Source organism: Anarhichas minor, unplaced genomic scaffold, assembly GCF_050575085.1.
Source record: "Anarhichas minor isolate MPS153535 unplaced genomic scaffold, ASM5057508v1 ptg000136l, whole genome shotgun sequence".
Taxonomy (NCBI): domain Eukaryota; kingdom Metazoa; phylum Chordata; class Actinopteri; order Perciformes; family Anarhichadidae; genus Anarhichas; species Anarhichas minor.
This window is the reverse complement of record NW_027466582.1, coordinates 5,877,847-5,892,095: the sequence shown is the minus strand read 5'-3', so window position 1 is coordinate 5,892,095 and position 14,249 is coordinate 5,877,847. Positions and strand designations below refer to the sequence as shown.

Here is a 14,249-nt window from a genome sequence, read left to right as displayed (position 1 = left end):
ATTTCACAAGGGGAAGTGTTCACCATTCCCACTCCCAATGAGTCATGTTGTCTATAAGATGTGGGACAAGTACTGGTTCTGTCCCGCAGAGCGCTTGTGAAGGAACAAACCTCAGTGAATTAAGTTTTGTTGGCTCCGACCATCATTTTTCTGTTTTTCAGATGAGCAGAAAAACGACATCAAACAATTTTTTAAGGTAAGAAAATGTTTTGTGAAATATGATATTTCCTTTTAAATCTCAAAGTTTGGTGCATGTAACCTAACAGAGGTTTTGGATACATAATGAGCATGTATTGATAATAAAGACCTGGATTGTTTTGCAACATAATCCATGTATTGCATTATATTATGAGTAACTAATGCCAAAATATTAACCAGGACTGAACATTTAAAGGTTTGACGCATGATATACAGCAAATTCAAACATGAAAAATGTCATTTTTGTTTTATGTTGCATGTAAATTAATAATTAAATCAAGGATCTGATGTTTCAGATATGTTCAGCTTTTTATTTTGAATTGTGAGCTCATTTAAACAGCTGCCCACACTTGTTAGATTTAAAAGGTAAGAGGGCTACTGAATCACCGTTGCAGATTTTGGAAAGAACTGGAATGTTTCCAAAAATCAACTATAGCTTCTCTTATTCTGCCGAAGACAAATGAGCCAGTGAAGAAACGCCCTTTTTAACAATACCTTTTTCTTCTGTACCTCGACAGCTTTTGATCTACTTTGAAGACACAATATGATCTTCATTACTGCTAAAAAACTACATTTAGTTTATTATCTATCAATAGGTAAGTTTCTGTTTTCTTTAATTGACTTCTTCCTTTTGAATTTCTTTTCTTGACTTCTTAAATCAAATCACATGAGTTCAGTTAACAGTTTGTTTGCATGCTCGCGAAACCACGAGAAATATGTACTAAACAGAAGTGAAGGTCTCATAGTAGAAAATTATCATTTTATGATTTAAACAGTTTTATATTTTTTCAAATGTCCTTTCTTTGATAAATTTGACAAAGTTGATGTTGGACAATTATGAGGTGTGTATTTTTCTAACTTCATGGTACATTTCAAAGAGCCTGTCTTGATACGTAACAAATTTGATAAATCACAACGCTGACATTACAGCGTTACAGAATTTATTGGACAATATTATTTTAAATATTCATGACAAATCTCTGGGCTGAGCATTTTCCTTTCTGCTTTAGGTCTGTTGGGTCTACCACTGCTTACAGGTCAGTAAGTTCTATTTATGTTTCATACCTGAAAACACAAGCATTAATTCGAATTTTAGATTTCTACACTCCAATTTAATGAAAGGGGACTTTTCCTTATTGAGTTCATAATGACACAAACTACAGCTACTGTGCTTTTTTTCATTTCTAGAATGTAACAAAATAAAGCTGGTCGGGCCTTCGCGTTGCTCTGGTAGACTGGAGGTCTACAACAGAGACGAATGGGGAACGGTGTGTGATGATGAGTGGAGCATTACCAACGCTGACGTGGTTTGTCGAGAGTTAAACTGTGGGACAGTTCTTGAGGCAAAAAAAGGCGCCTCTTTTGGAGAGGGAAAGGGCGAGATCTGGTTGGATGATGTGCAGTGTACTGGTAGCGAGTCTTCTGTCCTCAATTGTCCACACAGACCATTTGGGCAAAATAATTGTGGCCACGCTGAAGATGCTGGGGTTGTCTGTTTAGGTAAGACTGAGCATATGGCTGTATCTTTATGTTTATCGAGTAAATATGAGAGTGGTATCAATCTTCTGATCTAACTCCGCCAGTAAGTAGGTTAGTGAGTAGTGAGTTAGTGAGTAAGTAAGTGTATTTCCCAAAATGTTACATTTTGGCTTTAAACATTAATTAAGTATTTACCTGAAGTCACAGTTAGCTCATTTAATCAAGCATCACAAAACATTGCATTACAAGGCCCTTCCTCAATTTAGACAAGACCAGAAATGAGGAACTGTCACTTGGAATTGGGAAATACAAGCTGTTGAGAAAAACAGCTAACGCAGCATTTATTTTAGCAACTGATCATATTATTGCATTAAAGACCTAACGACTTTATTGTCAGTTGACAATTTGCGGTTTACTTTAAGATGATTGCTATCTGTGGCGGTAATGTTGTTGCAGCACATCAAGGTCAGCACATGACCTGCTGCTGCAAATGTAAAGTGCAAAGGGCAGGAGGTAGAGATGGGAGGTAAACCAAACAAAGCAACATGAGTGCTTAGCTTTGCTCTGATAATGTTGAGGGATATTTTAAAGAATGTGAAATATTTAAAGTCGTGGTCCTGAAATTTAGTATTGCACTAAAATAAAGAGGGCGGTCAAAAACGAAGCTGCTAATGCGGGGATGTCCTGACTTTCAGTCCCAGGTATGAGTCAAGCTCCAAAAATGCTGGATCCTACATTGCCCATAATGCACTTCCTCTTAATAAACTACTCCTCATGTCAAGTTAACTGAACTCTATGTGTAAAATTGATGTTCCTTTCAAAATAGTAGTCATTAGGGTAGTCATTGCATGTTTTAACAATATGGAGTCATTTGCGCTATTCAACAGTTTTGTATAAAAACCGGCAAGCGTGATATTTATTTTAGTGCATGCTACTGTACAACACAAAGATTTAAAGGCCCTTAATGAGCTTAACACAAACGTTATTGTAATTGAGAGATTTTGTCGCTCTTGTTTTTTTACAGATTAAACAGACAAGAACACAAAGATTTTTGTTACCATCAGATAGATCTAGAATAGCTTTCCAGTCTTTATGCTATGCTAAGCTAAGCTAAACAAAGAGACTCCTGGCTTCTTAATTAGCATGCAGAATAGTTTGGGAGCAGTCATTTACTGCTGGTTGCCTGGCAACTGCTCAGTCCCAAGAAATAGTACAACAGATAACATCCCGTAAAACAGTAAATGGTAGTTTTTACACTCTTTTTGTACAAATATGAGTATATGTTAATAGTGAATTTTAGTAGAGTTTGAGTGATTTTGTAAACATTGGACATTTGTCGATTTTATTTAAATTTCTATTTACATCACTTGCAGAACATGTGAGGGTGCTCAACGGAAGCAATCGGTGTAGTGGCAGAGTGGAAGTCTACAACAATGGCAACTGGAAAAGACTGTGCAGCAGTGACTGGAGCAAGGAAGACGCTGACGTGGTATGCCGAGAGATGAACTGTGGCACTCCGGTCACTCAGGCTGAAGTACAATATTTTGGAGAGGCACTTGGACTTGGTAGCGTTAAATCCAACTGTTTTGGAAATGAGAGCTCCCTCTCACAGTGCACACTTCAGGAAAGCAATGACAGCTGTGTTGATGCCATTGTTGTCTGTTCAAGTAAGTCATCCATCTGTTAAAACGACATCAGTCATTTTGTGTTGAACTTTACGTAGTTAGAGTTGCTGTTTTGGATGGCTTCTAAAGAAACATGCCCTTGACTTTTTTTTGTGTTTCCAACTGACAGACAGTAAACCAATTCGGCTGATGAACGGGACTGGTCGGTGCTCTGGCCGACTGGAAATCTATAATGATGGACAGTGGGGAACGATTTGTGATGACAGATGGGGGATGGAAGAAGCAACTGTTGCATGTCGAGAGTTGAACTGTGGGAGTGCTCTCTCGGTCAAGTACAAGTCCCACTTCGACAGAGGTCACCGTCAGGTGTGGTTGGACGATCTTGAGTGTACTGGTCATGAGAAGTCCATCTCCGACTGCCCACACAGAGGTTTTGGAAGACATGATTGTGGCCACAATGAAGATGCCAGTGTTGTATGCTCAGGTAACAAATACTATACTGTTACTTCAACTACAGTATTCTAATGAAATCCGGTTGGTGGGAATTCTGACGGCACCCCAATTTTCAATGTCAGAGCAATAAAACAAGAAACATGGAAAATCATGACGTAAAATAAGAGCTGGAAATACTACAGTTATCTTTTCTAGTCTTTTTTTAAAATTGAAATCCAAGAGACATTCCCATATGGAAATTTGTGTGCAATGGTGATGCATGCACAGCTATTTATGGAAAATATTGATTGATTTTTGCATGCATGTCTGCTATATATGTACCTGCTGTAACAGCAGTTAACCCCCTGCTGATATTTACTGTGGAATGTTCTTCAACATTACTTTCAAATTTCGACTAAAATACTACTAAAGTAGAAAATCCTCCCGCAGCCTGTCGCAATCATCCTTTGCTGTAGTTGTAGTTGTTCTTTGGTGTAAAATCAGAGATTCAGAAGCAGTTACAGTCTGTTATCCGTACCACAAATCCTATCATGCAAACATATTGTATTTCATTAATGAAATGTTAATAGTTTACATTTAACATTTTCAATACAATACTGCTTTCCAGAATCAGTCAGACTGATCAATGGGACTGACCGCTGCTCTGGCAGAGTGCAGGTCTTCCATGACGGCCAATGGGGAAAAATGTGTAACAACTGGGGCAATGTAGAGGCTGCAGTGGTGTGTCAGGAGCTCAGTTGTGGATTACCAAAACAATCCCAAGAAATCTTCCATTTTGGTGACAGCGGACTGAGAGGGTACACAAGTAGATGCTCTGGCAATGTGAGCTCCATCTCCCAATGCGCACTTCAAGAATACACAGGGAGATGTGAAGGTGCTTCTCTTTCATGTGCAGGTAAGACACAAAATACAGCAATATACTGTGCTGAAGCACTGTTCAATTAGAATAGCAAAGAACATGTGGTCACCTGATGGTGGCAATAAGTAACTATAAAAACTACTTAACTGAGTACATTTGAAAGTCCAGTTAAAGCCTAATGTTTCATAATTTGACTTTAACTCGTGAGTACCTGTAACATGAGTGGTGTTGTTCTCAGATATTCCACTGCTAAGGCTTGTCGATGGCACTGACCGATGCTCTGGTAGAGTGGAGTTTCTGCATGATGGCCAGTGGGGAACAGTGTGTGACGATGAGTGGGACATCAGAGATGCCCAGGTGGTGTGCAGAGCCATGGACTGTGGAACAGCTCAGACAGCCAAAGGCAGTGCCTTCTTTGGTCAAGGCCAAGGGAACATCTGGATGGATGATGTAGGCTGCTTCGGTAATGAGACGTCCCTTTTGCACTGTCGACATCGCACCCTCGGAAAAAATGATTGTAGCCATGGTGAAGATGCTGGCGTGGTGTGCACAGGTATTGTCTTGGTTATTACTCTGTTATTAGCATGAACTTCATTCCATTTATTTCTACTACAGTATATCAACCAGAATATCAATTTGAATTCCAGGTATTGTTTTCAAACGTGTCCAAACACCAACTAGTGGCTGATTCTATCCCCTTTGCGTTCCAGCTCACATTAGACTGATCAATGGGACTGACCAGTGCTCTGGCAGGGTGGAGTTCTACCATGGTGGACAATGGTCATCACCAACTGATGTTAACTGGGGAATGAATGAAGCTGCAGTGGTGTGCAGACAGATGAACTGTGGAGATCCCGTCAAGTACTCAGGATCATATGGCCAAGGCGGACAACTTAAATGGTATAGGATCAGTTGTAGCGGTAGAGAGAGCTCTCTCACACAGTGCACACTGGAAGAACATATCAGGACCAGCCAGGATCGCATTGAAGAGGCATCTGTCAAATGTTCAGGTGAGGCTGGAACTTAAATTTAGATTTGAATTCTCCTCACTTATTGTCTAAGGAGATATGAACTGAAATCATACAGAATTAAAAACAAAAAACAAAAAGATTTGGCGAAACCTTTTTTTGGACATATGTGTGGAAACAGCATTTAAAATTAAGTGTCATGCTGCATTCACATGGAATCAGGCAGAAAGCAGACAGACAACACCTTCTGGATGGCACAAGAAACACAAATAAACAGTCCGACGGATTGGATTTTGACAACAGGTTTGAGGTGGAGCAAGTGCAAGTGAAACTTTGCCAAAAGATAGTTTTTTCAAATATGTGACACGTCGCACGTATTAGGTTTGGACATCTTTATTGATTAATTTGGGAAAACAAACAATCTCATGCTCGCTCGCATGACACGCGTAGGGACGTGTTGCTTGCACTCTCTCTATTTCGGCTCCAAACTGTTGACAAAATGAACAGTAACTGACAGTTAATCGATATCACTCTTTTACAAAGAATCTCATTATTTTATGAAATTACTCAAGTAATTTCTTTTAGCTTTAAAAGGCAGCTTTCTTTTAACAATATATTGCAAACTTAAAAAACGTTTGTTTAACAAACTAATTATCACTAGGCTCTGACAGGAGGGGAGGATAGCTAGCCTAAACTACCTCACTTCAACAGGTCAAGACAATATGACAATATGACAAATGACCAGACTATCAAAAGTCAAAGCAATGAGTCCAGTAGCTAAACGACCAGCAACCTCATTACTCCATAGCTTACCTCGTGACATGTCATGGAGTAACTAACGTAGTCACAGAATAATAAAAGAGGTCCTGAAATTACAAATGGGACGAAGCATCGACTAACAATGTATTGTAGGTCATTTCAATTATGACCAAAAAAGTACACACATAGAAACATAGACCAAATTTGAACTTAACATTCATATAACTGTCATTTCAAGGTAATGTGAAGTTGTCCGATGGGCTCAATCGTTGTGTTGGAAGAGTGGAGTTCTATGACAAAGGCCAGTGGGGGACCGTGTGTGGTGAATCCTGGGATGTGAATGACGCAAATGTGGTGTGCAGACAGCTGGGCTGCGGGAAGACTCACGAGATCACCAGCATTGCCGAGTATGGCCATGGCACAGGACACACCTGGATCAATCAAATTGGATGCAATGGACCGGAGTCAACACTGAGTCAGTGCCAACAAAGCCCATTTAGAAACAACACTTGCAACATCACCTCAATTGCTGGTGTCGTCTGCGCGGGTAAGAAAAAACATATTGTTGTTAAATTGTATCTCTCCTATTTCTTTGTATTATTTTATGTATGGTTTTTCAATTTTTCACAAAACTTGTTTCTACATACTGTATTGCCGCTTTCAATCTCTCGCCCACATTGCTTGATGGAAAAATGAACATGGTCCAGATGAAGCAACATCTTCTGTTCTTCTTCTGCAGATTAGAGAGTATGTTTAGTTTATTTCGGTTTAGTTGCTTTCATGTCACCTAAATATGTCCATGTTGTTAAAGGTATACATCATTAGTGTTCTTGTTTTAATATTATTCATCTGCCATTTCTTTGACTACATTCAAATTAATTTTAAATGTCTGATACTGTATAATTATTTTAGTTTACTTGACTTTACAGGAAGTTTGGATGTTCGCTTGGCTAATGGTACGGATGAGTGCTCTGGCAGAGTGGAGGTTCGTCATGGCGAAGTGTGGCAAACGGTGTGTGACACCGACTGGACCACGAGTAAAGCTCAGGTGGTGTGTGACCAGCTGGGATGCGGAAATGTAGTGAATGCTCCCGGCAGTGCCCATTTTGGCCAAGGCATTGGATCAGTAGTCGTGGCTAGCAATTCATGTTTTGACAATGCGACATCTCTTCAGCAATGCTCACTCAAAGGTTTCAGAGGAGCCGGGTGTGGACACGACCACGATGCTGGCGCTCTCTGTGCAGGTAAAGACTTTTAAATAATCTATTCAAGATGATCACGCACAGTTAAACAAATAAGATAAAATTATCAGCGTTTGTTTCACAAATGTATTTTTTTTACACGTACAGAGTAAAAACAGTGTTTGAGTTGAAAATGATTATATGTACCTACAATCATGCCTTAAAGACGTTTGACATTTCAGGGAATACACTAATTTGCTTTGGTGTCAAAAATTAGATGAGAAGATTGATACAACTCTCACTTCTCCAAAGTAAATAAGTAGCTGGAGCCGGCAGCTGGTTGGCTTAGCTTAACATAAAGACAATGGAAAGAAAATTGTGAAACAGCTACCCTTTGTGAATTATAAATCTGATATTATGGCTAGCTGGTTCCCCGTTTCCAGTCTTGATACTAAGCTAAGCTAACCAGCTGCTGGCTAGTTAAATTTATTGTAACTAACCTTCAGTACGAAAGCTAATTACAATATATCCTAAAATGTCAAACTATTGCTTTAATGTTTCATTTGCATAGCAAAGGTGACATATATTACACCAAGTCATATTCCACATCATTATGTTTCTGTAAGTCAACCTTTTTTCCTGTTATGCTGTCGAAATTAGCTTTTGATATGATGGTGGGACAAGCAGTACTTTCAAAATACATTGCATTCACTTTGTGTGTTAGAATGAATGTGTATTAACACACAAATATGCAAGTCAACTCCACTTTTACACTTTTTTTCATATGCAGCACAGATTCGGTTGGTCGGCAGCTTAGGTCAATGCTCCGGTAGAGTGGAGGTCTTCTATAAAGGCCAGTGGGGAACTGTGTGTGATGATGGATGGGGAATGGGCAATGCCAATGTGGTATGCAGACAGCTTGGCTGTGGTCATGCAGTCTCGGTTCCTGGAAGTGCCCACTTTGGCCAAGGCACTGGTCCAATATGGCTGGATGATGTGATGTGTACAGGCGAAGAGGCCGCTCTCACACATTGTAGGCATCCCGGTTTTGGAGAACATAACTGCGGGCATGGTGAAGATGCTGGCGCTATCTGTTCAGGTAAGAGACCTAGCTCATTTTTTATCTGTGAGTGAAGTCATTACCTCTCAACTGGTAGATGAAGCTGCGTGGGCTGTTATGACAAGACCAACTGCAACTTATTATCTGTTACAGGTTCTCTACAGAAGCCCCAAATCACTTTGAGTCCTGCTCCAGAGGTAAACTGGGGTGACAGAGTTGAGATCACCTGCACTCTAGTAACAGAACACTTGGGTGGGAAATTTGTCCTGAAAAGGAGCCAAGACTCATTTAAAATGGAAAGATACTCTGAGAACGAAGCTGCAACCTTTACCTTCCCCACAGTGGACTTCAGCAAAACGGGCTCATACTTCTGTGAATATCAAAAGAAATTGCCCAATCAACTCATCTATTATCCTCAAGGAAATACTGCAGATCTCTCTGTCACAGGTCAATAATTGTCTGCTTTCTTTGTCCAGTTGAACATGATTGTTGGAAGTTTGACTGCAATGATTGCAAACATGTTTTATGATCTAAACGAGTTTGTAAAAATCTGTCTTCTACTCTGCAGTGAAATTGGAGAAGCCCAGCATCTCCCTGACATCTCCTCATGCAATGGTGATCTACAGCCCTGACAAAATATCCGTCACCCAAGGCAGCAGCTTCTCCGTCACTTGCTCTACTCATTCCAGACATCCTGGAGGTTTCTTCTATCTGATAGAGTCTAACTTTAACACCACTAAAGCGATAGCACCATTTGGCCACTCAATCTTCTACTTGGCATCCTTTGAATTCCCAATGATAGATTACAAAAGTCAAGGAGAGTATTACTGTGTCTACGGTGTTAACATCTCCTCAAGGTCATTCTGTTCTGTTCCCTCCAAGTCACTCCAAGTAACTGTAGTCGGTAAGATCCAAAGAGCCCATGAGAGTTTATTTGTCTTATTATAGCTAGTTTTCCCATCACTAACTCTTCTACTTGATCTTTTAACCCCTACAGCAACATCATCCTCAGTCACCTTAGGAGTGGTTATGGGTGTGCTTGTGGTGCTGCTACTTGTGCTGGTTATAGGTTACCTGGTCTGGAGAAGGAGAAGGTGGGGTGCTGGTAAGTTGCAGCAATACACACTTTCATATTACAAAATGCCCCCAATGCCCCCTTTGTCTAATTGTTATATAATGTGTCTAGATTGTTTAAAGCTGCACCAAGTAATATATTGATATTAACAATGTAAAACAATGAAATTATAATATGAAAGTTGCAGCTTGTAGTGACAAACCAACTGATAATTATCGCTCGACTGTGCAGTTCTCCCCAGCTCAGAGCATATTTCATCTTTCAGCACATTGATTTGGTTGTATGGCCTGGGACTTGCAGTTATAATGCGTCGGTGTTGGGTTTACATCTTGTTTCCACTGACCCCCAAGAGGTTCAAGAATGAAAAAAAAGATATTATGTAACTCACAAAGATGATGACATGACCTGCCCAGCACCAATTGGCAGACGATTAATATTAGCACCTGAATACTTGAATACAAAGTTAATGCTGATGTAGCTCCTCGCTCTGGAGGGGGTTAATATGTCAATGTTATGTTTACAGCTTGCTGTGCTGCCCCCAAGTGGCCCAAAATAAATCTGATAATGCAGGTCTAAAGATGACATTGACCTAGTTGCTCTGGATTCCTCCAGTATTTGATTCAACTCAAATGTTTTTGCTTTTTTTTGCTTTTCAGGTACCGTGGTTCAGTTCATTAATAGGTTTGGAGGAGCAATAATGCCAGATATGGAAGACAGGAGCAATAGAGCATTTGATGGAAGGTAATAAAAAAAAAAAACGTAGCTGATGTTATTTACTAAGATACACTTTTTATTTTATATCAAGCAACTTTAAAGACATGCTTGTGATTGCATCCGTCACCCTCCTTATCTCCCTCCTTATGCACACAGTCGCGGCCCAGAAGACTTCAAAGCTGATGTTGATGACTCTGTTGAGAGGGTCCCTGAAGACCTGACTGGGAGAGTGTGTTATGAGCTTGAACCACTCGTTCTCTCGTGATTAACAAATGCCTCAAGGAATCAATAACCTATGTCATGCAGTTTCACTAAATGTAAAGAGTAGCATAGCACCTGGCTGTTTTATGATTCTGTGGCTGAAAGTTTTAAGTCTGTTGCACCAGAAACCACACCAAACAGTGATCGGTTCATCAACACACCCTGACTTACACTTCTACATCACTGCAGTAAAGAGAGAAGGGACCACTGAAGATGTCATTTTGAATAACATACATGACACTTGTTTAAACGGGCAACACTTATTTTCAGACTTATTCCTGAAGTGATTTTTGTTTTTCTGCAAGATTCTACCAATCACAAAGCTAAGGTCCACTGTACTGTGGGAAGATACTGATTACATTGTCTTTGTATTCCTTGAAAAATTGCTTTATTTGTTGTATGTGATCTGATCAATACATTTGTATTTCTTACAACACTTGCACCTTTTTATTTGTCAGAGTTTTGGATTGATTACACCCTGCAGATTAGGGAGCATTAAACTTGATCAAAACAGCATCCAAGATACACTATACACCATCAAATACAGAAAGGAATTCCTAACTTGTGTAAATCCTGCGTATTAAAATAGTCACGTTTGATCTGTTCCTCATTAACTTGTCTTTGAACTTGTGGGACGATCATCCTGCTTGTGACATGATCGCCCTGCCCTGTCAGTGAGGTTTTCATTGGCCCCTTGCCCCGGATGAGTTGTACGTTAATTTCCCATCACTGAATGATGCAAATCTTTGTGTCTAATGATTTACCCAGACATCAATATGTGCTTAACCTGCTGTCCAAACCTCAGTATCATCAGTTCTGTCATTAGAGAACTCTGATTGAAGACGGAGGTCACTGTGTCACTATTTTAGAGTCTGTTATTCTAAAGTCTTTGACACAAATTACCAAAACAGATAGGTATAACCATGGCCAACAGATAACAATAGATGTATTATACTTGCTGTGAATGTAATTTATTACATTGTATTAGTTTGACAGAGACAGTGCTTACTGATCAATAGAAAAATATATATAAATGAGCCAGAGTTAGCCCAAAAGTTGCTGCTCTCTCTCGCCAGATGTTAAAAAGACATCTTAAAAGTAGAAAAAAACTGTGTTGCAGAATTAATATACATAACACAATATACGCAAAATAGTACAGTACACATCACCAATATAAAAAACACAGTATAACACATGTTACTTAGCTAAAAATAAAAAACAGCAGTAGTTAATGGGTGAAAGTATGCCATTTATTTTTACTGAAATATGAACCCATTCCTTGATATTATTAATTTTGGGTCTGGCTGTTCCAGATTGTCTTTTGGGGCACTTTGAGAATGTTTGGGGTTCTTCTGGCAACATAAATTGTGGCTTCTAAGGTGCAGCGGTGATATTCTGGTTTCTCGACCACGATATACATTTAAAATGAAGACACAATACTGCAGTATTTTGAGGTCTATAACAGGAACTGAACAAATACAAAAATGACTGAGGCTCAGAATTTCACAAGGGGAAGTGTTCACCATTCCCACTCCCAATGAGTCATGTTGTCTATAAGATGTGGGACAAGAACTGGTTCTGTCCCGCAGAGCGCTTGTGAAAGAACGAAACTCAGTGAAATAAGTTATGTTGGCTCCGATCATAATTTTTCTGTTATTCAGATGAGCAGAAAAACGACATCAAACCATTTTGTAAGTTCAGAAAATGATTTGTAAAATATGATATTTGCTTTTAAAGGTTTTGGATACATTATGAGCATGTATTGATAATAAAGACCTGGATTGTTTTGCAACATAATCCATGTATTGCATTAAATTATGAGTAAATAATGTCAAAATATTAACCAGGACTGAACATGTAACGGTTTGATGCATGATATACAGCAAATTCAAACATGAAAAATTTCAATTTTGTTTGATGTTGTATGCAAACGCATTATTAAATCGAATATAATATAATATATAATAATTGAATTAAAGGATTTCAATTGAAATAAGAATTTCACTGCAACGCAACGGCTTGTATTTATAACGAAACTGATGGAATGGATTTTTCATTCATATTTTCAAATGGAAGGTGAAAAATGTCCCTACAACAATATAAGATCTTGAACCATTCACAATATAGAGTAATTTGTATTTTACATATTTTATTAAGTGACATATGTACTCCTGCCAAGTCACATGTTCTGTGGAGGCTTCCTTAAAGAGCCTTTGATGCTGTGGAGACGCAGAAAATGAGCTGGAAAGCCGCCTGTTTATTTAGGCTAGTTCGTAGTACTTCAGTGAAATTGAAAAATGGGGGAAATGGCTGTGCTTTGTACAAATTCAACATAAAAGTACTGCTGTGAGTGATAACCAGAGGTGGGAGGGGACAGGATAGCATTGGGGGTCAGTGTTCACCTCTTGCTATTCGTGCAAAACAACTCTCCTTTTGATTCACTTTTATTTTTCTGCAGCTGATCATTTGTTGCGTATATACATCAGCATTACAATCATTCACAACTGCCTACCAGCGTTATACTACATGAATTTTCCTGTTGAATATAATGTATTTTTTTTAAATAGTGATGTAGATATTGTGTAAAACAAAACAATATCTCCTCCTCAAATGTCACCCCCTCTCTTTAATGATTGATCAAAATGTCAACATGCTTCCAGTCGGCAGTCCAAGTCCAGGCAGCCCCTTTTATTCATAACAATTACTGGATCTGTACATGGTGTTTTTAATCAGATGTTTCAGATATGATCAGCTTTTTATTTTGAATTGTGAGGTCGTCTAAATAGCTGCCCACACTTGTTGGATTTAAAAGGTAAGAGGGCTACTAAATCACATTTGCAGATTTTGGAAAGAACTGGAATACTTCCAAAAATCAACTATAGCTTCTCTTATTCTGCCGAAGACAAATGAGACAGTGAAGAAACACGCTTTTTAACAATACCTTTTTTTTCTGTACCTCGACAGCATTTGATCTACTTTGAAGACACAATATGATCTTCATTACTGCTAAAAAACTACATTTTGTTTATTATTTATCAATAGGTAAGTTTCTGTTTTTTAAAATTGACTTCTTTCTTCTGACTTTCTTTTCTTGACTTCTTAAATCAAATCACATGAGTTCAGTTAACAATTTGGTTGCATGCTCACGAAACCACGAGAAATATAAACTAAACAGAAGTGAAGGTCTCATAGTAGAAAATTATCATTTTATGATTTAAATTGTTTGTTTTTTTGTCTTTGATCAATTTGACAAAGTTGATGTTGGACAATTATAAAGTGTGTATTTTTCTAACTTCATGGTACATTTAAAGGAGCCTGTCCTGAATATTATTTTAAATACTCATGACAAATCTCTGGGCTGAGCATTTTCCTTTCTGCTTTAGGTCTGTTGGGTCTACCACTGCTTACAGGTCAGTAAGTTCTATTTATGTTTCATACCTGAAAACACAAGCATGAATAAGATTTTTAGATTCCTACACTCCAATTTAATGAAAGGGGACTTTTTCTTATTGAGTTCATAATGACACAACCTACAGCTACTGTGCTTTTTTTCATTTCTAGAATGTAACAAAATAAAGCTGGTCGGGCCTTCGCGTTGCTCTGGTAGACTGGAGGTC

General features: G+C 38.7%; 1 protein-coding gene across 1 annotated transcript; it reads left to right on the top strand.

The window, feature by feature from the left end:
• The first annotated feature begins 65 nt into the window (after positions 1 to 65).
• On the top strand, positions 66 to 11,066 carry LOC142941794 (scavenger receptor cysteine-rich type 1 protein M130-like). The gene is made up of 17 exons (XM_076083881.1): positions 66 to 196; positions 717 to 794; positions 1,209 to 1,235; positions 1,387 to 1,698; positions 3,051 to 3,344; positions 3,472 to 3,786; positions 4,363 to 4,650; positions 4,853 to 5,167; positions 5,325 to 5,624; positions 6,580 to 6,888; positions 7,271 to 7,585; positions 8,313 to 8,621; positions 8,736 to 9,029; positions 9,151 to 9,486; positions 9,580 to 9,687; positions 10,314 to 10,398; positions 10,528 to 11,066. Exons 2-17 carry the CDS (start codon positions 743 to 745, stop codon positions 10,634 to 10,636), a joined length of 3,768 nt encoding a protein of 1,255 aa, XP_075939996.1. The 5' UTR covers positions 66 to 196; positions 717 to 742; the 3' UTR covers positions 10,637 to 11,066.
• Positions 11,067 to 14,249: the final 3,183 nt, after the last annotated feature.

Excerpts from the sequence above, each read along its gene's own strand:
- LOC142941794 (XM_076083881.1), top strand. The coding sequence starts at position 743 with ATGATCTTCATTACTGCTAAAAAACTACATTTAGTTTATTATCTATCA. Across the intron at positions 5,168-5,324 it reads TGCTGGCGTGGTGTGCACAG|CTCACATTAGACTGATCAAT; the intron begins GTATTGTCTTGG and ends TTTGCGTTCCAG. Across the intron at positions 6,889-7,270 it reads TGCTGGTGTCGTCTGCGCGG|GAAGTTTGGATGTTCGCTTG; the intron begins GTAAGAAAAAAC and ends TTGACTTTACAG.